Source organism: Lethenteron reissneri, chromosome 59, assembly GCF_015708825.2.
Source record: "Lethenteron reissneri isolate LAM-NWPU_2019-01 chromosome 59, ASM1570882v1, whole genome shotgun sequence".
Classification (NCBI taxonomy): domain Eukaryota; kingdom Metazoa; phylum Chordata; class Hyperoartia; order Petromyzontiformes; family Petromyzontidae; genus Lethenteron; species Lethenteron reissneri.
In genome coordinates this window covers 7880888-7906485 of record NC_083837.1, presented here as the reverse complement: position 1 = coordinate 7906485, position 25598 = coordinate 7880888, and the positions used below count along the sequence as shown (strand labels likewise).

At 53.2% G+C, this 25598-nt stretch overlaps 1 protein-coding gene and 1 pseudogene across 1 annotated transcript; one reads left to right on the top strand and one right to left on the bottom strand.

Annotated features, from left to right (window-relative positions):
* Window positions 1-79: 79 nt before the first annotated feature.
* Window positions 80-23534, bottom strand: LOC133357702 (putative uncharacterized protein DDB_G0271606). The gene is made up of 2 exons (XM_061575796.1): window positions 23521-23534; window positions 80-4536 (listed from the first exon to the last, which is right to left on the bottom strand). Exon 2 carries the CDS (start codon window positions 4497-4499, stop codon window positions 3309-3311), a length of 1191 nt encoding a protein of 396 aa, XP_061431780.1. The 5' UTR covers window positions 4500-4536; window positions 23521-23534; the 3' UTR covers window positions 80-3308.
* Window positions 23535-23805: 271 nt separating this feature from the next.
* LOC133357740 (cytoplasmic FMR1-interacting protein 2-like) overlaps window positions 23806-25598 on the top strand; it is a 22888-nt pseudogene continuing 21095 nt past the window's right edge.

Here is a 25598-nt window from a genome sequence, read left to right as displayed (position 1 = left end):
GGTAGCTACCGCGTCTGAGACAGCCTTTACGAACCCGCCGGTGAAGCCCACGGACACATGAAAGCATTGCATTGTAAAAGCAGAACTTTATTGTCAAAATCACCACGATATGTCATCACCTTAACACGAATCGTAAAACGCCAATAACACGTGATAATAATAGTACTATGGCAGTTGTGATGCTTTGAAACACTGAATGTGGCATTAAAATACAAAAGGGGCCCCGACTGGCACGTGTTGAGCAGCAGCGTGCCATGACACGGCAGGAGAGCCGTGACGTCGGGCATGCAGCCTTGCGACAGCGGCCCACCCTTGCCAACTCGTGTTGCCCGCGCGCGGTGGGGAACGGTGGCGCAGCGGTTTGCACCCTGTGCTATGAACCTGGGGGCCCGAATTAGTTTACCACTTACGGCCACAAACACCAGTGACGATTTTCTGAACCGGTCCTGGGCCACCTCTAGGTCGACTCGGCCTCAAATGTGTAGCTGGTGTAATTTGTTAACATCGCCACTCGGGAGACCAAGGCGGCCAGGCGTAGTGCTGAACTACCGACCCCCGCGTGTGCCGTGCCGGCTTTCAGAAGTGCTCGCTAACAGCACTTGCCCCAAAGCTCCCCCGTAAGGCCACACGGGGGAGCTTTGTCTGTATCATGTGACGTGGTGTCAGGCGATTACGAGACAAGCTGAAGTCAACTCTTTGAAAAAACAAATAGGTGTTTAAAAAAAACACATTCGTCAATAACATTGTGGCCTTAAGAAGAAAAGTATACCACAGAAGACGTTTGGAGAAATGGCCCTTTTGCCCAGGACATAGAGAGGCTGTCACGGTAGAGAGTACTCATCCCACCGACCCGCTTTGTGATTGATTGTGACGCTACAGCGCTGTCACGGATCCTGAAGCATCATTTGGTCATTCAAGCCACGGCATCAGGTGTGTGTGTATTGTTACCAGTCACCGTTCAGTTTTCACTGCGAAATTAGCTTTATAATTCGCGTGCAGCACGAAGCGGAATAGCCCAGGTGAATAACCGGTTGATTGGCGGTCGAGGGAAGGCATTGATGATGACGACTAAAGTCAGCTCCAGCGCCGTTACCGTGGCGAGCCACCACAAGAGGGGCCCCCAACGCACCGCCTGCACGCTTGTCCTGCGCACCGATTCAAAACTCCTCGATCGCATCCACACGTTGCTTTCTCACGGTCCGAAGCACTCGGGGCCGGATCTTGTCCATTTCTATTCTCGGGTCGCCTCCTCTCGGGTCGTCCGTTTGCTGCTGTGCCTTTTTTTCCCCTCTCCGTTAACGTCTCCTCCCAAGGACTTCTCTCGCTGACGGCCGATTGGACGGATCCCGGTGACAGAGTGGCTGCCAAAGGAGGGGGAACGAAGCCCCAAGACGATGCCAACCACCGGCCCGTGCCCGCACCCTAGGATGGAGCGCCGAGATCGGCTCGTGCGCAGGAGACGGACCGTGGTATCGCGGGGACCACGAGGGCCACATCGCCCTCTCCACTCCGTTGTGGCCCAGGCTGGCGTTGAGCAAATAAAGTTTGTTCACAGTGGCGACCATGTGCAGCCTGGCTCTGGGCCCAAGTTGAGTGAGGAAGTTGACTCGGTTAACGTTCACAATGCTCGTTGCTTCCAGCCGTGCGACATAAAGCTCCGTAAACAATCCGGTAAAACACTCAGAACCCTCGCTAGATGCAACACAGAACCCTGGTCTTCGCTACAGCTTATTAATATTTGTTAACTCGGATTATACTGACATATTTGAATCATACAGCATAATCATAACCATACAGATAGCAAGAAAATACCTGGAGACACTGAAGTACACGCTTGCGCTCTGAGCGATTGGGATTTGCTCTTCACTCTTGACAGCAGTGTCCCGATAGCCTCACCCACGTTGTGTGTGTTGGCGCTTGTGAGAGGCGTTGTTTGTGTCATGCCGGGTGTGCAATGACGCGTCGGCTCCAACGCGCACTCGGGTTCCGCAAGGATTTGTTTGCTACCCACACCTCCACTCCCTGCCTTCACAAGCCCCTGCTGGCCAACGTGGTGAAGTACGGTCAAAATAACCACCCTGACCCATACGACATGGCCTCATCCAGCAGTAGACTGTCAAAACGGCTATGATAATCTGATTATTCTAACCCTCCTAATAATATACGATTACAGGTAATATGATTACTCAACGCACCACTCCATGAAAATGAAACAGGATGCAGAGCGGAACGCGTCCGACAGGAGGTTAACCAAGGAGATGGAGCGATGGAATCGGCTTATGCGTGGCTGTGAGTGTGGATCACTGCATCACATGATCGTGATAGCTGTTAGTTGCTTTCAGGGAGCCTCCATCTAACAGTGAATTGATAAAGTTAAACATCATGGGATAAGCACGGTTTATCTATTTGTAAAAATGGTGAAGCAATGTGGTGATGTCGATGATGATGACGGTGAGAACGAAATTACGAAAATAAACCTTTCTGATTTCATCCTTATGCGAGTGACATTGCAAAACGAATGTAAAACTTGTAAATCTCCTGTGCGTTATTTCACAGACGCTGCGTCTGGTTTACGCTTTGGTGGAAGGTCGATGTTCGGCAGAGAAATAGCCCAGAGCAGGAGAGCCACAGTGAAAGTGTGTCCATGATACTGTCACAGCCACGATCACAGGACCACCTCTGAGATCCCCTCCTTCACGTGACTTCCGGCCCACACGGTAGCGGGCAGCACCTTCCCAGCCCTTCTGCCAAATGAGGGTAATGTTTGTGGCGTGACTGGTCAAACCGATATTTTAATTGTCGGAGCTGGAATTCGGCTAAATTAAGTGCAAACCCAAAAGTAACATGGTGGTGTATTTTGTGTCGCCATTGATGGCCGGGCTGAGACCATCACGACTTAAGAGCCCTGGTTTAATATCAACTCAGCCTACGTGAATGTATAGGACTCTGGGAGTCGATGGGTCTCCACATGCAGTCCTCTACTGAAGAGCATCGAATAGTGTTCGTAAGTCGGTATTGGAGTCTAGGTCTCCACCCATCGTTGGTGACCGGGCTTCGACCATCAACTCGCCACCCTTAAGAAACCCGGTTTAACCCCTAGCGGCCAAAACCCAGCTTTAAACCCAGTACCTCGGGGTCACCGGCTCGGCGCCGTGATCTCCGGGCCGCCCAGGCCACGGCCGAGTTACAGCGACGCGAGTCATCGACCGCGCGAGCAAAACCGAACGGATCCCCAACTCGGCAGCGCCCAGCTCCACTAGCACCGAGACGCCGATCCCCCCGCGGCAGCTCCACCGCTCGGGGCCCTCTCACTCCGCCAGCCCAGATCCACCAGCGACCACGGCCACACGGCCTTGGCTCGGGGCGAGCACCCTGGGGTCGCCCGTCCGGCCGGGGTCCGGGCTTGGAGTCGCCGCTCGCCCTCCCAGCTGCTGCTCCTCTTGCACAGCGAGCCCTCCCTTCCCGCCACGATCCACAGCGTCGCTCTCCTGCTCCTCCTCCTGCTGCCACTCCTCCTGCTGCCTCTCCTCCTGCTGCTCCTCCTGCTGCTGTTCCCCCTGCTGCTGTTTCTGCTGCTGCTTCTCCTGCCGCTCCTGCTGCTTCTCCTGACGCTGCTCCTCTCGCTGCCGCTCCTGCTGCTCCTCCTGTTGCTTCTGCTGCTGTGGACGATGGTGCTGATTATGATCTTGCAGACTCAGCTCCTGATGTTGATGTCTTTGGTGTATCTGCTGTTCCTCCTGCACTGGCTGCTGCTGTAGTTGACACTCCTGCTGCTGCTGCTGTGTCAGCAACAGCTGCTGTGTCAGCAACAGCTGCTGCTCTTCCTCTTGCTTCAACTCCAGCTGCTGCTGTTCCTGGAAGGGCTGCTGCTCTGGTTGTTGGTGACACTGTTGTTGCCGCTGCTGCTGCTGCATCAGCGGCAACAACTGCTGCTCCTCCGGCTGCTGCTGCTGCTTGGTGGTGCCACCGGCCACCGTGCCCTTGCCCAGCTCCCTGCGCCGGCGGCACCAGATGCGCAGGCAGCCGTAGAGCAGGAAGGCAGCGATGAGCAGCAACAGCACGCTGCTCGACACCCAGATGGCGATCGCCATCTCCTTCTTCCGGTTGCCCAGGTCCGGGCCGGTCGTGTGGAACGCGACGCAGGCGCCCTGCTCGCCCCCATGCGGCGCTGGCTGCTGCCGCGCCAGATGCGGCTGCTGGGACGACCTCTGCTGCTGATGCTGCTGCTGCGGAGGCGCGAGCAGCAGCGGCGGGACGGGCGCACACGACACGCACGCGATGTAGCCGGTGAGCGGCGTCAGCCCCTCCAGTGCCACGCGGTGGCGGCCCGGCGCGACGCGCTCCTCGCGCTGCAGCCGGCGCGGGGACGTCCCCGCCAGCGGGCGCTCCCAGTCGGGGCGGTGGACGGCGCGGGGAGCCCAGCCCTGCGGGCAGCGCCATGACGGCGACCACCCCACGAAGGCCGCAGTGGCCGACACGTTGCTCGCGTAGAGCTCCATCGCTCCCGGGTGGGCGCTGGGGGACGCTGGTGGACGCCTGCAAGGGAGAGTCGCGGGCTCGGGTTAAGAGGTGTCCGAGCTGTCTCGCTGTCACAGACAATGCATCCAGCGATCTGTTGCCTCCTCGTCATGGCAATCGGATGAAGAGTGCGGCTTGTTGTCCACGCCCTTCTCACAGTGCAAGGCGATCGAACGCAAAGGCGCCGCATTTTATCTGCAGTCAATTACAGGGGTTGGGAATGCGTAGCAATGACCTGGAAACACATGTATGTTGAACTTCTTTCGCACTGTACATAGCCAACCGTGTTAATTGGAGATGCGGGGAAGGATAACAAACTAAACACAAAAGACAGTTCTGAAGAAATTCGTTTTCAATCGAGACTATTTGAAAGTGCACAGAGCTCTCAGCGGCTTCCTAATATCGGAAAAAAGAGCGTTCTGGACGGCCGCAGGAGTCCATCCGAAAGCACGCAATGCCGTGACCGTCTTTGTTCAATGGCCAGCCAGAAGCTGCTGTGAGGATGACCGGAGTGAAGATGGTTTATGCTTCTTGACGAGATCAGCGAGGTATTGTGTTAAATTTGTGGAAAGCACTTTGTGTGTAATGTGTGCAACCTTATAATGTGTTCGTTCGGCAATCAGAAGCCAATGCAGCTCAGCGAGCACTGAACGGACATGGTCGGATCTTGCAGTACCCGTCACGACACGTGCCAGAGAATTCTGTGCACACAGCTTGGTAATGTTTTTGCCAGATGTCCCGTATTGTAGTGAGTTGAAATAATCGAGCCATGTTGATACTATGCTAGACACCGCTGTGTAACGGGTTCCGGAGACACTTGTAGATGTAACTTCTTTATTACAATACAACACTCCAACAGTCCTGATACTCTGTTACAGCCTAGGTACACAGCCTAGCTACGCAGCCTAGATACTCTAGATACTCTACTCTGGCTACGCTCGCCCTCACAAGGTCGTAGCGTCGGGAGTTCCAGAGTCCCAGCGCTGGCTCTCACAGCATCCCAGGGTCTTCAGATGGCTGGTCGTGGGTCTTGCGTCTTGAGTTACAACTGGGCCCCGATCGTCCAGGGAGCTCTCCTTTTATACCTGGTCCGACGAGGGGTGGGGCCGTGTGCGTCACCAGACATCCCACAGAGCACACACAGCCCCCCCCCCCCCGTTGGCGGCGCCAAAAAGGCTTAAGCGCCTGGGAACCCAACGCCTGGCGCCCAAAGGCTTAAAAGCGTCTGGACCCCCTGGGAACCCAGTGCCTGGCGCCCAGAGGCTTACGCGCCTGGACCCACCTGGGAACCCAGAGCCTACAGCAGCCCCTCCCTTCTTATGTCACTACATTACCCCCCTCTACGTAGCCTCCAGCCGACCCGGCTGTCAAAAAAAAAATACAATTGTACAAGAAATTATTTGTTAACCATCAGAATGAGTGTGTGACAATCAAGAAAAAAAAATGAGAAGAAAGCGCCTCTCCCCCTCCTGTGGTCACCGATGCAGAACAACACTGTATAAACACATATATGCAGGATGAACGCACGCCCCAATCGCCCACTATACATGATGGCAAGGTGAGTGGCATCGCGTTGGGACGAGAGTTCGTGGGCGGGGGTCATGAAAATCGTTTGAGTTTTGAGCGAGTCCGAGTGGCAGGTCCATCGGTCGCGACGGAGGCGGGAGGGGACCGACGACCCGCTGTTGCGCTTGTGTCCTGGGTCGCTGATCCCGCGGGCAAGCTTGTTCCCGCTTGGTCGGCCGTGGCGGATTTCATTCCCAAGGCACCTGAGGGCGGGTCAGCGGGACCTGCCCGAGAGTTAGAAGCAGCATCATCGCGGCGCGGCTCGTCAGACATGTCGCGCTCTCGGCCCCGGAGAAGTGAAGGAGGTGTGTAGGGTTGAATGTAAGGTTTTAGACGTGACGGGTGCACGAACCAACGTCGCTTGCCATGCTGGATCCTGACACACTGCGGGCAGAGAACGCGAATAATAACAACCGGGCCTCTCCAAGGCTTAAGCAGTTTTGAGGAAGTAGCCAATGGTACCTGCGGGCAGTGGAGCCAGGCGCGGTCCCCTTCCACCCAAACGTGGCGGGATGTGCGGAGATTCCGCAACCGCTCGTTGGCAAGCTGACGGGCTTCTGAGTTATTTTGAGCAGCCTCCCGGGCATCCATGAGACGACGCACATTAGCACGGACGTGGTCGGCAATCTTAGCCTTAGGTGCGGGCTGTTTAATGTGCAATTGTACGTCGATTGGGGGGCAAACCTCCCTACCATACATAAGATAGAATGGCGAGTACCCCGTGGCAGCATGGGGCGCCATTCTATAGGCGGCCAAGACACCAGGTATGTGGAGATCCCAATCAGTCTGTGACTCAGACACCTGGTGGCTTAGCATGGAGGTAAGTGTCCTATGTAATCGCTCGACCATACCGTCAGTCTGGGGGTGATATGGCGAGGTGCGAATTTTGTGTGTCCCTAGCAGGTTGCACACATCCCGCAACAGCGTGGAAGAGAAATTTTTCCCTTGGTCGGTCAGCAGACGTTCGGGAGCACCCTTGTCCAGGACGTAGCCCTGGAAAAAGGCCTCCGTAATGGCTGCTGCAGACTAGTTGGGGAGTGGCCAGGCCATGGCCCATCGGGTAAAATATTCGACCCCAACCAAAAGGTACTTACTACCCCGAGGAGTAGCGGGAAACGGACCCAAAATATCCAATGCGACGATCTCATTGACCCGGGAAACTTTAATGGATTGGAGCGGCGGGCAGGACGGCCTAGCAGGTGGTTTCCGCCATGCACATTCTGTGCAACCTTGCACAAGGTCAGCCACATCGTTTGCCATGCCCGGCCAGAAAAATTCCAATGGGATTTTAGCTAGTGTTTTCTGAACACCCAAGTGCAAGAGGCGACTGTGGGTTTCCCACACAAGTCGCCCCCGCAGGGAGGTGGGCACCACCAATGTGTGGGATTGGGACCCCCCATCCCAATGCATGAGGACGCCTTCCCGGATGACATATGATACGGGGCCCCCCTGCCCCCTGTGATCCTCGGCATCCCTAGCGCGGCGTCTCAATTTGAGGAGGGAGACGTCTTCCATCTGAAGACGTCCCCAGTCATCCAACCCGAGGCCCAGCAATGCGTCCTGCGGAACTTGCGTGGAGGGAGCCCCGTGGTCCCCGACCCCATCCCCGGCCGCGGCCGCAAGGGATGGGGGCGGTACCCCGTCAGGCTGCCTACAACGCCCCGCACCCAAAAAACAAGCACAGCGCCCATTGTTCGGCAGCCGCGACAACCCGTCGGCGTTCCCGTGTTGAATCCCCTTGCGGTAAATGACAGTGAACGCAAAGTCCTGGAGGATCTCGAGCCAACGCGAGAGCTGTCCAGATGGTTGGTCCACTCGCAAGGCGTATTGTAGCGCCGCATGGTCGGAGCGTACTGTGAAATGCCTGCCATACACGTATGGCCTGTACTGCTTTATGAAAAAAACGATAGCAAGCAATTCGCGGCGCGACACGCAGTAACGTTGCTCCGCGGGCGACAGCACCCTGCTGCCATAGGCGACGACGCGCTCCACTCCATTGACAATTTGCGACAGCACCCCTCCAATTCCGGTGTTGCTGGCGTCTGTATCCAGAATGAACGGAGTGGTAAAATCTGGATAAGACAGGGTAGGAGCATCGACCAGTGCTTTTCGGACGGCATTGAAAGATGCCTGTTCTAACTCTCCCCAGCGGAATTTGACCCCTTTGGCCGTTAATGCGTGGAGGGGCTTCGCGATGGATGCGAATCCCGCAACAAATCGTCGATAATATGAGGCGAAGCCGATAAAACTCCGCACCTCCCCAACAGAGGTAGGAGTTGGCCATGAGCGCCCGCAATTTGTCTTTTCGGGGTCCGTGGCAATTCCCGAGCGGCTGACAATATGGCCCAAATAACGAACCGAATCCCTCATGAGGTGGCACTTTTGCGGTTTGAATTTGAGGTTAGCCGTTCGCATTTTAAGGAAAACTGCCTTCAATCGCGTGAGGTGTTCATCAAAAGTTTTGCTGAACACGATTACATCATCGAGGTAGATTAGGCAAGAATCCCACTGGAGCCCAGCGAGGACCAGCTCCATCAGGCGCTGGAACGTCGCCGGGGCCGAGTGAAGACCCATGGGAAGTCTGTTGAATTGGAACAGTCCCTGCGGCGTGCGAAAGGCCGTCTTTGGTTTGGATGCGTCATCAAGGGGTAGCTGCCAAAACCCCGAGAGGAGATCCAAGGTGGAGAAGTAATGCGCACCTGCTAAGGCATCGAGCGACTCGTCCATCCTGGGAAGCGGGTAGGCGTCGGCCACAGAAATCTTATTAAGTTTCCTGAAGTCAACACAAAAGCGGAGGCTCCCGTCGTGCTTCTTAACAAGAACGATCGGCACCCCCCATGGGCTATTTGATGGCGCAATGACATCGGCCGCCAACATATCGTTGACGGCCACCCGTACATGTTCCTTTTCGGCCGGGCTCAACCGGAATGGGTTTTGACGAATTGGAGCGGCATCACCCGTGTCGATGTGGTGGCTTAGCAATTTAGTGCAGCCAATGTCGAATTTGCTTTGACTGAAAACGTCGGCGAAATCGCTCAGCAGCGTGCGTAATTTAGCATGCTGTAATGGTGACAAATCGGCAGAAGTGGAGCAAAGTGCGTCGAGCCATCCTGTGTCAGGACCTGGCTTGGCAACGGAAGAGAACTCGCCCCCTACGTGACCCACGATCACATTTTCTGGCGGGGCTGGCGTCGCGTGAGCAAGCACCATTCCCTGACAGATAACGGCCGTTTCCAATCCCGCGTTAAGGACCTGGATAAAGGGGTCGTGGTCGCTTCGCACGAGCGTTTGTGCACACACGAGGTCCGGCACCCGCTCAGCTGAACGCGAAGGCCCGATCACAGCACCCCCCATGAACGCGTCGTAATCAAGGGGTTTACGAAACCGGAGGGGAACTAACATCAGAGCCAGGAGGAATGTGAATTGTGCACGCCGCCAACGCCTGCACCGTCGTAGATGCGGAGTGCAACCGAGTGGGTGTGGGTAGGAAGGCCATGCGTCGGCCGGAGGGGAGCTCAATACACCCTTTGTTAATGAGAATTTTAATGGGCATCTTCCCCAAGAAATCTGTTCCGAGGAGGCACGGAACGGCGAGGGTTGATGAGACCAAAATGGGCCCAACTAATTGGACGTCAGCAATGCGGATCTGAGCATTGATCCGTCCGGTGATGCCCAACGAACCCCCATTTGCGGCATAGCATGGCACATCAACTGGCTGCAAGGGACGGCATGTATCGGGCAAAATGTTATAAATTATGTCTGAAATGATGGTCGCCGACGCACCCGTATCGATCAACATACGAACATCAACGCCCTCGATGGAACCCACTACGGCAGAGGACCCTGCCGCAGCGGCAACGACCCTATGGGCCAACTCGGACCATTGACCCGGTCCGAGCGCCCGGTTGTTCAATGATGGGCCCGAATCCCCCTCCTCCGAAGCATGACCCCCCTGTGTGGTGTGAGGGTGCGTGCTTGTTGTAAGTGGGGGCCGAGAGTGCGAGGTGTCGTGACTCGCCTGGGTATGCCGAGGATAAGGTGGTGGCCGAGGCGCCGGAGGTCCTGAAGTCCGGCGTCGGGGGACCCGGCAGCCGGATGCCACATGGCCCCGAAGGCCACAGTTGTGGCAGACGATGGACGCTCCGTCCTGGCGCGAGGTTGGCCGGTCCCGCTGGTGGTGATCTCGCTGGGATCGCCAGTTGGACGATCCGCGATTTTCTGTTGCTGCGAAGGCCTGATGAGGCCCCGAATGCACGTCATAGGCTTGTGCATCAGGTGGGCCTGCGCAGGCGGCGATGGTCGTGTCCTCATCGCAATGTAGGTGTGCTTGGATGCACCTGGCAGCACGTAGCGACGTGAAGTCGTCGTCGGCTGTCGGCATGGCAACTCGAAGCTGGCGGGCCAAGCTCATGAGCTTCTGCAGCACGAGTGACTCCACAGCGTCTTCATCCATGCGAGGGTAGGCAACCTTCGCCATGGCCAGCAGCGCGCTGCGGTACCCCATCGCCGACTCGGAGGCCTTCTTCCTCCTCGCATCGAAGCGGTGACGTGCTTCGGATGGGGGTCCATAAATCAGCCGCATCTGATGAAGGGCATCCGTGAGCGTGGCACGTTTCGCGCGTGGCACGTTTCGCGCGTGGCACAGCAAGGAGTGCTGCGAGGGAGTCGTCGTCGAGCATGGCCGGGAGGCCCTGGAGCGCTTCATACTCCGACCAGCCGGACGTCTCTATAAGAGAGACGAACCGGCGTTCGAACGCTGCCCACTCACCCCCCTCTGAAGAAAATGCCTTGAGTGCTGGCAGGCGTTGCTGGACGTGAGCCAAGCTTCCGTTGCCTGGCAACCCGGCTGAAGGTGGCTGCGCGTTCGCAGCGCTCTCACTCGGCGGTTGCAAACAGCTGTCACCCGGCGGTGAGGGACGCAGCGCTGATGACGCGGCGTTGCTAGGTTGCCAACAGCTGTCACCCGGCGGTGAGGGACGCAGCGCTGATGACGCGGCGTCATCGGGATGGCCCACGCTGGGCCCGGAAGTGACGTCGCTCCCAGCGGCCACTGCTCCCCCCGCAGAAGTGACGACACACCCGGATGTGTTTGTGTTGGAGCCGGCGGGATGGCGCGGTCGCTGCGCCGCCTCTCTCCCTCCTGCCTCCGCCTGTGAGCGACGCATGTCGTCCAGGATGGAGACGGTGGCGTGGAGCAGCTCGGTGAGGCGAAGCAGCGTTTCCTCCATTGCTGCTCCAGACGCTGGAGGAGGATCGGCAGGTGTGGTGGACGCCTGCTCAGCCGGTGGTGCGGCGTTGTTGTCGGCCCGAGTTGGCTGCCCCGTCGCCGCTTGCTCCTCAACATCGCCGTCAGGACTGAAGGTACGTGGCTTACTTCTTGTCTCCATTGCCACCTCTGACGCCAAATGTAACGGGTTCCGGAGACACTTGTAGATGTAACTTCTTTATTACAATACAACACTCCAACAGTCCTGATACTCTGTTACAGCCTAGGTACACAGCCTAGCTACGCAGCCTAGATACTCTAGATACTCTACTCTGGCTACGCTCGCCCTCACAAGGTCGTAGCGTCGGGAGTTCCAGAGTCCCAGCGCTGGCTCTCACAGCATCCCAGGGTCTTCAGATGGCTGGTCGTGGGTCTTGCGTCTTGAGTTACAACTGGGCCCCGATCGTCCAGGGAGCTCTCCTTTTATGCCTGGTCCGAGGAGGGGTGGGGCCGTGTGCGCCACCAGACATCCCACAGAGCACACACAGCCCCCCCCCCCGTTGGCGGCGCCAAAAAGGCTTAAGCGCCTGGGAACCCAACGCCTGGCGCCAGAGGTGTGGACTCGAGTCATGTGACTTGGACTCGAGTCAGACTCGAGTCATGAATTTGATGACTTCAGACTCGACTTGGACTTGCATAACAATGACTTTGTCCCACCTCTGAGATGTGGACTCGAGTCATGTGACTTGGACTCGAGTCAGACTCGAGTCATGAATTTGATGACTTCAGACTCGACTTGGACTTGCATAACAATGACTTTGTCCCACCTCTGCCTGGCGCCCAAAGGCTTAAAAGCGTCTGGACCCCCTGGGAACCCAGTGCCTGGCGCCCAGAGGCTTACGCGTCTGGACCCACCTGGGAACCCAGAGCCTACAGCAGCAACAGTCCCAGACTACACCAAGACAACAACAACAGTCCCAGACCACAACAAGACAACAACAACAATCCCAGACCACACCAAGACAACAACAACAGTCCCAGACCACAACAAGACAACAACAACAGTCCCAGACCACAACAAGACAACAACACAGTCCCTCAATTACACTGCACATTATAATGTAACTATCGCTACACGGGTAAGGATTAAAGTTACACATCACATTTGGAAATGTGGTTGTATCCAGCACTAATCTTCTGCTTGAGGATATCTTTTTTATGTTAATGGAGGAAACAAGGTTGTTCCAAAACGTTGATGCTTTAACGGCAAAGGGTTTGTTACCTATTCCAATTCTTGTTCTTGCGATAGTTAAAAGGCAATCAGATGGACATCTTGGGTTTGACGATGGGGTTAATGAATTTGGAAAGTACAGCACAGATTTGCCAATAAGGATGTTATGGATGAACAGGACCCAATGTAGATATGTTCCTGCATAAAGTGATGCAGAAACATATGTTTTATTTACGATGTAAGTAATTTCTCGAAAATTTTAGTAACTGGTGAAAGAATGGAGAGATTCGTTTTTAATAATTAGGGTCTTCTTTGGAGCCAATTTCATATGCTGGACGAATAAGGGCAGATTTCCACTCGAGTGGACATGTACCTTCGGTGAGAGGTTGTAAATCTGTGTGCAGGGTTTATAGATGAGATGTGTAAAAAATATTGTTTGCGTTCCTGGGTCCGAAATTGTCACTCCCTCTTTCTGTAACTAATTCTACACGGTTTCCACCTTTGTAATTGTATGAAAGGATGCTGGGTGGCTCCTTCGTGTCTTGTGTGTGTGCACTCTTTCTTTTTAAATTTCACCTCGACACAAAACCCACATCTCCATTCCTCTCCCCGCACCGCGGCTCTTGTGCCCAACGTTCGCACCTCACCCTGCCACTTCGAACGTTCGCGATCCGCCATCTCGGCCGTCCTTGTGACTCGCCTCCACGACTGCGTGGCTAAGATATGCACGCGGCGATGTGAGGGTTGTCGTTGTTGTGCATGAGCGGGGGTGAGCGTGCTACGTTATCGCACAAAAAAGCACACCATCAAAATCGTCCTCAAGGGTCGAATCATTCAACAGCTTGCACAGGATGCGGAGCTCTCATGGCATTGCTTGGCGACGCGGAGATGAGAGTCTTAGCAGCGTCAAACGGTGTAGAGCTGGAACATCACCCCCCATGTTCCAGTCAAACAGAGCTCACTCGGTAAACCGTGGATAGCACACACATTACCCCACATGCTCCAGTAAAATAGAGTTCACGAGGTAAACCGTGGATAGCCAACACATCACCCCCATGCTCCAGTCAAACAGAGCTCACTAGGTAAACCGTGGATAGCACACACATTACCCCACATGCTCCAGTAAAATAGAGTTCACGAGGTAAACCGTGGATAGCCAACACATCACCCCCATGCTCCAGTAAAACAGAGCTCACTCGGTAAACCGCGGAGAGCTGGAATACGGCTCAACGGAGCAGCGTTGGGCAAGGTTTTCTAGTAATTTGCGAGCAGTTTTTTTCTTTTTCAAATATATCCCGCGATATCGGCACACATGGCCCACTCCTCTTGTTTCCGAATAATATAATCAGATAATTTAGTAGTTTTTTACATCCGCAGTAAATAATATTAAAACAATTACCACATCTACTCTTAACCAGGGCGGCCCATGGGCTCGAACCGACAACTTGCGCGCTCCTACCGCTCAACCACGTCTCAGTGCAGAGGTGGGGGGTGAATGAGTTCATGGCCAATGGGAAGCCAACACGTGGACCCATGGCCCCATAGCAACCGGTTTGTGCATTGGCGGTGTCGCCCATCCAAGAACACTCCAGGCTCAGACCCTGCTTAGCATCTGAGATTTCAAGTTCAAGTCGATGGAGTGTAACCAGGATGAGTCTTGTCACGTGTCAGAGTGGCCCCGAGCATGACGTGTACCGTGAGGGGGTGATGCTTTCTGTGTATGCTGAGTCCAGGGACTCCTTTACTCATGAACATTCGACTTACAAACTTTCAGAGATACAAACAAATCCGTTCGTATGTCCAGTTGCCTGTTCGGACCGAGAGTCATAAGTTCAACCGCTGCGTAATAGATGGCGGTGGTGGCATCGATATCTGTAGAACGTGAAGGACCAGTGTAATCTACATTTGCAGAATATGAAGGACCAGTGGCATCTACATCTGTAGAACGTGAAGAACCAGTGGCATCTACATTTGCAGAACGTGAAGAACCAGTGGCATCTACATGTGAACAACACGAAGAACCAGCTGCATCTACATACACAGCAGATTATACAACTTATAAAGCCATTCCCAGTTTTTAGTGTACATGCCGTACATGTTTGGAATCGACAGGAAACTTGCGAACACACAGCAGCTGGGCTTGGTGTTGGCCATCCACCACTTCGCGTACCAGCCTTAATAGGTGCTCGCTAACAGCACTTGCCCCGGCCGTAAAACTCCCACGAATACAGATACAGCACCGCTAATGTCGCGTTGAAGTCAGCTGGGCAACATCTGCCAGCGAGCACCTATCGAGGCAAACCAGTCGGTGCTGCACCGTTGGCGGAGGTGATGCATAATTATCACCACACTTCACAGCGACAATGTATATCATTAATATATATTTATTTGGCGTGTTAAGGTAGGTGCTGTTAGCGAGTGCCCAATGAGTATCCCGAGCACAGTACAAATTTAAGGCCGAGTTGACCTAGGTGAGGTCCAGGACACTGTCATTGATGTTCGCCTCATACCGACAATTTGACACGGGCCACTTTGGTTTATAGTGCAAGGGACAGCGCTTACCGCACACAATCACGTACACATACGCAAAGGTCCCCCGTGTAGCCTCAACAGACTGTTGGGGCAAGTGCTGTTAGTGAGCAGCGCCTATTCAGGCCGGCACGGCACACGAGGGGGTGGGAGGTCAGCACCACGCCAAGCCGCCTTTGTCTCCCCAGTGGCGATGTCTTTTCCACACACACACGTGCACGTTATATTCCATACGGACATAATACATCAAACCATGACTCTGTTTTAGACTTAAGATAAATGAACATTGACTTAAACATAACATTGCTTATTCTAAGCTTGCATATTCCCGACTCGCATCTTTGCCCGTCCTAGGACGGAAGCTGTAATATGTGCAAATTTAAATGGCAGTGAATCTGGCACAAAACGAAGTCATAAAACACCTCGCTTCATGTCACTGCAGCACTGTATATAAACTCACCTTCAATGTGTTAAAATTCACTGCTTTCGGTTGATGTATTTGAAATAAATTGGAAATCGATACAATATCTGGATAATCACCGAGAAATGTCTCCATAAAGAAGGGGCAATTTGCGTTATAAAATGTCCTCTGGGCCTAAACAATTCCAATAGCTTGAGGTGCAGTGCTCTGCGACTTACTTATTGTCGTGTGCTGCAGCTCGCCGGAGTAGCAAACAATATGAATCGGAGGCAATGGTGGCAAAACAGCAGAGAAATGTTTATTTTAGCATCATTTGCAAGCGTAGAGTTCACCTTGCTTTTGTTTGACGTGACAAAGAAATAAATGAAGGCAGAAAATGCAGTGGGATGTGGCGTGGAATTCATTGTCCGGTTAGCTCTGGATAAAGAGGGGACCATGGACTTTAAAAACTGTAATTTGTGCCTAAACAAATTTTGATTTCCGCTCCAGGTTTCTTGGCAGTCGTTAACGATGATTAATTAGCGGAATGTAATGGCGGGGAGTATTGGCAACATTTTTTTCATAAAACACCGTACTGCATGTAACTGTAGCACTGCATTAATGTGAGTTAGTACAGCAACTGAAAGCAGAAGAGAATCAAGTATCAGAGCAGTGAATTTGAACAAATTGAAGGTGAGTTTATATAGTGCTGCAGTGATATGAAGCGAGGTGTTTTTTTACTTCGTTTTGTGCCAGTGACGGCAGCGATTGTTGCACGCAACAATCACGCAACAATCACTGCAGCGACGGCAGTGATTGTTGCACGCAACAATGTGATGAGCACAGCTGACGCAATGCCGCTGTGCCTCTGCATTAGACGGACACTCACAGACTCAAGGTGCAGTGCTCTGAGACGTCGTCACGTTCTGCTTTAGCTCGCCAGAGTTGCAAACATTGTAATTGGAGTCAATGGCCGCAAAGGAGCTGAAGAATGTCGATTTTTAGGATACATTTTTATTTCAGCATAATTTGGACGTGTAAAGTTGACCTCCCTTTAGTTAGACGTGGCGAAGAAGGAAATGAAGGCAGGAAATGCAGCGCGATGTGACGTTGCATTAATGTGATGGTGAACGCTCTATAAAGATGGGTTAAATGGCGTTACAAAAGCAGCAACAGTCGCTCCAACTTCCTCAGCGTTAGTAATGAAATGCAGCGACGACGTGAATATTTATGTTGAGTGACGTGACGCGCGGGAGACACACGGGAGGCACGTTACTGAAGGTGACGCGTAGATTACTTTATGCTAATACTACAGGTAGGAACAACAGGGTCCACACTGCCCACTAGGGATTATTTGTCTGTCTGTCGTGCATATTTGTCTGTCGTGCACGAATGCGCTGTCCAACCAAGTTCCTACCTGCCCACTCCGAAGGAACGTGTTAGCGGCAAAGTGCAAGCAATTGTGCCGAAACAAATTGTAGTTTTCGCTCCACCTTTCTGTGTGTGGAGTGACGTCATTATTAATGCCGCGGGGGAGGGGGGGGACTCAATATGGAGTGACGTCAGCCGCTAATTATTATGAATGGGGGGGGGGGGTCCATGTGGAGGACGTCACCTTATGATTATTAATGAGGGCCGTTCGATGTGGAGTTACGTGACCTGCTCATGATTATTAATGAGGGGGGGGGGGGGGGGTCCATGTGGAGGACGTCACCTTATAATGATTATTAATGAGGGGGGCTGTTCGATGTGGAGTTACGTGACCTGCTCATGATTATTAATGAGGGGGTGGGTCCATGTGGAGGACGTCACCTTATAATGATTATTAATGAGGGGGGCTGTTCGATGTGGAGTTACGTGACCTGCTCATGATTATTAATGAGGGGGGGTCCATGTGGAGGACGTCACCTTATAATGATTATTAATGAGGGGGGCTGTTCGATGTGGAGTTACGTGACCTGCTCATGATTATTAATGAGGGGGTGGGTCCATGTGGAGGACGTCACCTTATAATGATTATTAATGAGGGGGGCTGTTCGATGTGGAGTTACGTGACCTGCTCATGATTATTAATGAGGGGTGGGGGGGGGTCCATGTGGAGGACGTCACCTTATGATTATTAATGAGGGGGGCTGTTCGATGTGGAGTTACGTGACCTGCTCATGATTATTAATGAGGGGGGGATGGTCCATGTGGAGGACGTAACCTCGACTTAAAGCTTTCGTGACTGCAGAAATTAATAGAGTAGTAGGTTTTTACCCTTTTATCTGGCACCAAAACTGACACCTTTATACAAGGGATCATATTTGCAATAACCACAACACAAGCAGTCAAAATGCAAACAAAAAGGCTGCTTGTGTTGTGGTTATTGCAAACATGATCCCTTGTATAAAGGTTTCAGTTTTGGTGCCAGATAAAAGGGTAAAACCTATTACTATATCTTGCTACTGGCAAATGAGGTCTCAAGGAATTCATATTCTTGGGTCTTTCGGAAAAGTTACGTAGATATGTTCAAAGAAAATAACAAAAATAACAAAAAACTACGACGTTTCGATCGCGACACAAGCAGTCGTCACCAGGAGAAAAAAAGAGCAGGAAAGCTGCTGAAGCAGGCCGTTTTAAAGGTTTTAAATGGGTGTAGCCCAAGGGTCATAAACAAAGTGGGCGGGGCGAGTGATGTTAAAGTGATAAATTTGCATGTCAATGTAGGTCGCAGAGCTCCCTCCACGATGACGAAGGCTCGGAGGTGGCCACTGAATTGTGAGAGATATCCTCGATGTGGCGGTGACTCTGCGATCTTACATTGACTTGCACATTTCTCACTTTAACGTCACTCGCCCCGCCGACTACGTTTATGGCCCTTGGGCTACACACATTCAAAACCTTTAAAGCAGCCTGCCTCAGCAACTTTCTCGCTCTTTTATTCTCCTGATGACGATTGCTTGTGTCGCGATCGAAACGTCGTAGTTTTTTGTTATTTTCTTTGAACCTATCTACGTTAAATCTTGATTTGAAGCTTTCATGACCGCAGGAATCAACTCTTTGGTTTGTTCGGTAAAGTCACGTAGGTAGAAAAAAAAATAGATCACTAAGTTTCGATTGCCACACAAGCAATCGTCTTCCTTTTCCACCCACGTGACTTTACTATCTCCGTTGCTTTACCGAAAGGCCCAAGAATAGGACGTCACCTGCTCATGAATATTAATGAGGGGGGGGGTGGTCGATGTGGAGTGACGTCACGAGCGTTAAGGACATTCCTGAGTGATTTTAGTAGGGTATGTCTATGGCAATAGTATTCATGGCGAATGTAAATGGTCGGCGACAGAAAACCTCGACTAAAATAACAGACATTCAATATGGCACGCACACGGAGAACACATGGACATAAACACACAACAGACAGATTGAACATACATAGACATACATACATAGACACACAAACACATAGACACATACTGTAGCAGACAGATTGAACATACACAGACACACAAACACATAGACACATATTAGACAGATTGAACATACACAGACACACAAACACACAGACACATATTATACAGATTGAACATACACAGACACACAAACACATAGACACATATTAGACAGATTGAACAACAACAACAACAACCGCCATTCGCCACTAAGTGGCGGTGACGTCACCACGACGCTTGTGCCAGGCCAAGTGCACCTTGAGGCCACGTGAAGTGTCGAACGCCTGCTGGCAGGAGGTCACGGGCAGACCCAGGTGCCACGGGTCGACTGACCGAGATGACCGAGATGACTGGCTGATGCACCACCTGTGCCCCCTACTGTACCAACTTGCTGTGCTTTAGCCACCCGGCACTCCGCTCGTTGTTGTGAGCGTCGCTCCTCCGCCCTCCGTTGTTGTTGGAGGGCGACTGCCTCCAACTGCCCAGTAGCGTCCTTCACGAGCCTCCTCCACTGAGGCCGATCTTGACACCGCTGGTACCAGTCATCGGCAAGTCCACTCAGCTCCACGTCCTCCTGTACCACATCACTCCATCTCTTCTCTAGCCCGTGCCGCGCCCGCTTAGCCCCCTCGATCCGGCCGAACAAAAGCTGTTTAGACATGCGGTGGCTGGGCATGCGGGCTACATGACCCAGCCAACGCAGCCTTGCCTGCCGGAGGAGCTCACCGATGGGACTTTGCCCAGATCTTTCAAGGATTTGTGAGCTCCTCACACAATCCAGCCTGGTTAAACCCAGGATGGATCGTAGGCAGGCCAGCCTAAATGTTTCCAACCGGCGAAGATGCTCCATTAGGGGGTCCACGTTTCGCAAGCGTAGAGAAGGGAGGGAATGACCATGGCCGAGAAGACCTGAAGCTTCGTGTGGAGCGACAGACGAGGTAGCTTTCACACAGCGTTACGCAACCGATGAAAAGATATTTCCGCTCGACTGATTCGGAGTGAGACCTCTGCTGATAAACTGGAGCCGGTCATAAGCACACTGCCCAGGTATGGGAAACTCTCCACTCTCTCCACAACTGCCCCATCACCGATTGGGAGTTGTGGGGGTGGAGTGTCCGATGGTACAAAATACCCAGGCAGGTGCTTAGTTTTGGTGGGGCTGATGGTAAGGCCCCACCTCTTAGTGGCACGCTCCAGTCTCAGCAGCAGCGTCTCCAACTCCTCTTCTGAATGAGCAGCTATTACCAAATCATCGGCATACACAACGTGGTTGACCACTAGGGAGCCATCCCTTGATCGCACCCGGGCATCGATCAGCCTCCCATTATATCTGTACCAAATGGAAATTCCCCCGGTACAGCTATTGAAGGCTTCACGAACTACGCAGTCGAAATAGATGTTAAATAATGTGGGAGCCAGAGGACATCCCTGTCGCACCCCAAGGTGTACAGGGAAAGGCTCCGACTCCCGGCCACTATCATGAAGGTCCTTAATGATCGTGAGCAGAGGGTCAGGGACTCCGAAAGCACAGAGAACAACCCAGAGCCCAGGCCTACTGATGGTATCATAGGCCTTGACCAGGGTTGCGATTTCCGCACCAATTTCCGCAAACATGCTGTTTTCGACCGCATTTTGCGGTAGTTTCTGTGACCCTCTTCCGCACAAATTTCCGCAATTTGCGGTGATTCCTGTGAAGACTTCCGCAAATCGTGACTTCGATTCCCGCCTTTCTCGGTGCCGTACTCGCGCGGTTGGCGCACATATCTTGCGTATGCCCATTTGGCTCTGCTGACTTCTGGAAAAAACGATATGTATATATGAACTATGGATTCCTGCATTCAGACAGCGTTGTTGGTGCGCACGAACTGTGAAAAAATCAATGAGAGCCGCGAGCTCTTGTGCGTCGAAGTACTTGTCGATGCCGTCGATGAAGCACACTTGCCACAAGTACACGACGCCACCGTTGACATGTTTGTCGCCGATAGGAATCCCTACGGTTGCATCTTTCCGGATCGACGCAACCCCCGGCGCTGTGCTCAGGCCCTTTTGCCCAGCCCCATGATGTCTCCTAGCGTCTGCTATTCGGAGCCCTCGCAGTACTCGTAGCGACAAAGGAAAAACAAAAAACTGTAGCATTTTCTTTATTCATATTCTGTCGATATGCAAAACTATTCATCGTCGCTCAGATTGCAGCGCGTTGGGAAATCCACTGGTAATTTTGGCCAAGCGCTCAGATACCCACGCTGTTTTCGATACGCTCAGATACACACGCGTTTCCGCTCAGGTAATATCCTTGTCCAGCGTACGCTCATTTGCCTCTGTCGTAGCTACTTTATACCTCCTGCGAATATATACACTTTACTGCTAACGATTAAAACTTTGGCGCACAGGTCGGTCGGCTGTGAGAGGGCTTTCTCTCTGCAAAACAACATCAAGCCCGAGGAGTGGTTGCTCCTCTCGTGCAAGCAGTTGAACGCGCTTATAGTTTGCGCCCGCGACAAGCCAAAACTCAGCATCTTTCACGCCGAAGACGACATGAAGCGCTGGAAGAATGCGAAGAAGTGAAAGTACATGTGCTCGTAATCACGGCTCCGCATTTGAATAAAGTATGTGGTTCTTGTGCGGAAATGCGGAAATCATATATTCATTCCAATCAGTAACTCAAAGCCCTACGTGATGCTGGGCCTTGCATGTATCCTTTCCAATAGAACGCATTAACGTGTTGTTAAAAGCGCGCGGTCATAGGAGTAGTCTTTCCACCGTTTGCGGTTGACTTTAGCAAAAATGCGGGAAAATTTGAACCCTCCTTCCGCATTTTCCATGCGGAAATCGCAACCCTGGCCTTGACCAGGTCAATAAAGCAGAGATGTAGGTCTTGTTGGAATTCCCTACACCTCTGCTGTAGCAGACGGACAGAAAATATGGCATCTGTGCAGGACCGCCCTTTCCTAAAACCGCATTGGGGTTCCGCAAGCCTCTTCTCAGCGTGCCTAGCAAGGCGATGTTGAATAATCCTTGCCAGGACCTTTCCCGACACACTGAGGAGTGAGATGCCCCTGTAGTTGTTACAGTCTGTGTGGTCCCCCTTCTTAAAGTGGGGGACCACCAGGGCATCCTTCCAATCCTGCTGTACCCGTCCAGCGGTCCAGACTGTTGTTATGATGTCATATAGGGCAGTCTGTGCACGAACGCCACCCTCCCTCAGCATTTCGCTTGGGAGATCATCTCTGCCCGGTGCCTTTCCTGGTCTCAGACTCCGGATCGCCTTCAGTACTTCCTCAACAGATGGCACCTTAGCCAGCCACTCACAGGGGGTGACCTCTTCCAATATTTGAGGCACTGCAGCCTCAGCAGGGTTATCCCCACTTTGTTCTATGATGTTTTCCTGGCTGAGAGATTTTCCCTCCCCCAGGACCTCACAGAAATGCTCAGCAAATCTGCAAACCTGTTCCTGGGTGTTGATTGAAGATACACAGACACATAAACACATAGACACATATTAGACAGATTGAACATACACAGACACACAAACACATAGACACATATTAGACAGATTGAACATACACAGACACACAAACACATAGACACATATTAGACAGATTGAACATACACAGACACACAAACACATAGACACATATTATACAGATTGAACATACACAGACACACAAACACATAGACACATATTAGACAGATTGAACATACACAGACACACAAACACACAGACACATATTAGACAGATTGAACATACACAGACACACAAACACATAGACACATATTAGACAGATTGAACATACAGACACACTGTAGTAGGTTCAAGGAGACTTGGACGACGTAGTCGGAGGCACACTTATTTATTAACCACAGTTGTATATTACAGGCCGAGATATACAACACTCGAAGGGGTATCGGCCCCTTCACCCGTCTAACAGGGAGATCCCACAATCTCTGTCCCGGCTAGCCTAATCCTAGGTCCTCCACTACAGGGCTCGGGGAGGCTAGCTGACCCAGCTCTAGTTAAGCTGGGATTACGGCACCCTGAGTCCCCAGACCGGCTCTTAGAAGAACATCGGCTCTGGGCTCTCGGGGCCACGCCACTGGCTTGCCCTGGTCGGTCCTGAGAAGGACGGCGAGCCAGGGGAGTCCCAGGGCCTATCTAGCCGGTCTTCTTGCTTCGCTGGTTTAAGCTGAACATTGAACCCCGAGCCCTCTGGCTCACCGCCTTATATAGCAACTCCCCCACCGAGGGGTGGGGCTGTGGGGGATCCCAGCGCCGCATTAGCCCCCCAGGCTAACGGTGCGGATGTGGGATGTAAGCATCTCTTCGCGTACGGGGCATAACCACGCCCGGTGTGTTTGTTTGCCCTCCCGTAACACCTCTACATCACCCCCCCCCCCCCTGTACAGCCCGCAGCCGTCCCGGCTGCAACAAAATTCACAATAAGATGCATCCCCCCAAACCCGTGTGTGCCTCGCGTAACTAACAACAACAGCAACAACAACAAGAGAGAGAAAAATAACCCGACGCACCCCCCCCCCCGAATAAATACCCCATCCCATAAAACAACAACATATATACAATTTCTAGGACCCCCCCCCACCCCGCGACCCCCGCAAGGGCCGCACAAGCGGCCAATCTCACAAAAGTCTGCGCGTTTTGGCGCGCATTCTTGCAGCGGGGACCGTCACAAGGGGCAGCCCCGGTTGGCCCAGTGGTGGGTGTCAATAGTCCGGGTGCGAGAGTATCTGGCTTCGCAGATGAGCGACCCCCGACCCCCCCGAGAGGGGTTGGCGGTCGTGAGCACTTCAATCCTGGTGCACCTGGAGGTGGAACAGTCGGTGGCAAGTCAGGCGAAAGCAGCGAAGTCGGACTCCGGGAGTCGGTGGACCCCTCACATGTTTGGCCATGCGTGTGTGTGGTAGGAACATGGGGCGCAACGAATGGTTTCAACCTGGAGGGGTGCACGAACCACCGACGCTTCCCCCATCGGACACGTACACATTGTGGCTGCAAGACCTGCACCACTTCGACGGGCCCCCGCCACGGCCGCACCAGCTTAGACAAGGTCGCCAGTGGTACTTGGGGACAGTGCAACCACGCCTTGTCACCCGGTTTCCACTGGAGCACATGTGCCCGACCCAGCCTGAGCCTTTCATTCGCCCTCTGGCGGAGTTCTGAATTTTGGATGGCCGCCTCCCACGCCTCTGTCAATTTAGCGATGTTGAATTTGACATGGTCAGTCAATTTGGATTTAGCATGCGGCGTGGAGATCTGCAGCTTGAGTCGCGACAGGTGGGTTACCTTCGCGACCGTACATTAGGAAGAAGGGCGAAAATCCGGTCGCCGCATGAGGAGCCATTCTGTAGGCCGCCAAAACCCCCGGAATATGAAGGTCCCAATCGGTCTGGGATTCAGACACCTGTTGGGACAGCATGGACGTGATAGTCCGATGCAGATGCTCCACCATCCCGTCAGTTTGCGGATGATATGGGGAGGTACGAATTTTTTTCGTACCCAGGAGCACGCACACTTCGTGGAGAAGTTTACCCAAATTTTTTTTACCCTGGTCGGTCAGCAGCCGCTCCGGAGCACCTTTGTCGAGGACGTAGCCCTGGACAAAGGCCTCCGCGATGGGCTGCTGCCGACTGGTTGGCGAGGGGCCAGGCCATAGGCCATCGCGTAAAATATTCCACCCGTCAATAGGTATTTATTTCCCATAGGTGTAGCGGGGAATGGGCCCAGAATATCAAGCGCGACGAGCTCGTTAACCCGGGAAACTTTGATAGACTGCAATGGTGGGTTGGACCCCCTCGCTGGTGGCTTCCGTTGCGCGCACTGAGTACACGACCCTAAAAAATCATCCACGTCCCTTGCCATGCCCGGCCAAGAAAAATCCAGTTGGAGCATGGTAAGGGTTTTGTGAGTCCTCAGGTGAAGGAGTCGCTCGTGCGCAGCCCACACCACTCTACCCCTCAATGTGGAAGGCACCACCAGCCGGTGGCGGCGAGATCTCCCGTCCCAATGCATCAAAAGACCCTGGAATAACCCCCACGAGTCGACATTTTCCGCCCCCCAACCAACTCCCCCGATGCGACGGCGTAAAGCGAGGAGGGAGGTGTCCTCCATTTGGAGGCGCCCCCCACTCCGCAACAGACAATCCCAGCAAAGAATCCCTCCCTTCTTGCTCAATAGGACCCCGCAATTGAAGGCGCTCAGCGGCAGCCGCAATGACCAATGGAATCGGAGATCACATTCGGAGGGTCTGCAACGCCCCGAACCCAGGAGGCAAGCGCACTCGGCGGTGGGTGGCAAACGCGACAGAGGCGTCTGCGTTCGTGTGGCAAATGCCCTTACGATATGTAGTCCTCAAATCAAAATCTTGGAGAATCTCCAACCATCGAGACAATTGGTCCCGATGGCTGTATGAACCCGCAAGGCGTACTGCAGCGCCGCATGATCTGTGCGGACGGTGAAATGGCGATCGTACAGATGTAGTGACATAATAAGGGAGGGGCTGCTGGGGGCTCTGGGACCCTGGGCGGGGCCATGGCGCTTAACCTCTTGGCGCCAGTGCGCTGGGTTTTCCCAGGCGGGTCAGATGCTTAAGCCTCTTGGCGTCATGCGTTTGGTTTCCGGGTGGCCCAGGCGCTTAAGCCGCTTGGCGCCACCAACGGGGGGGGGGGGGGGGGGGGGGGGCTGTGTGTGCTCTGTGGGATATC

Coding starts and splice junctions, on each gene's coding strand:
- LOC133357702 (XM_061575796.1), bottom strand. CDS start 4,499: ATGGAGCTCTACGCGAGCAACGTGTCGGCCACTGCGGCCTTCGTGGGG.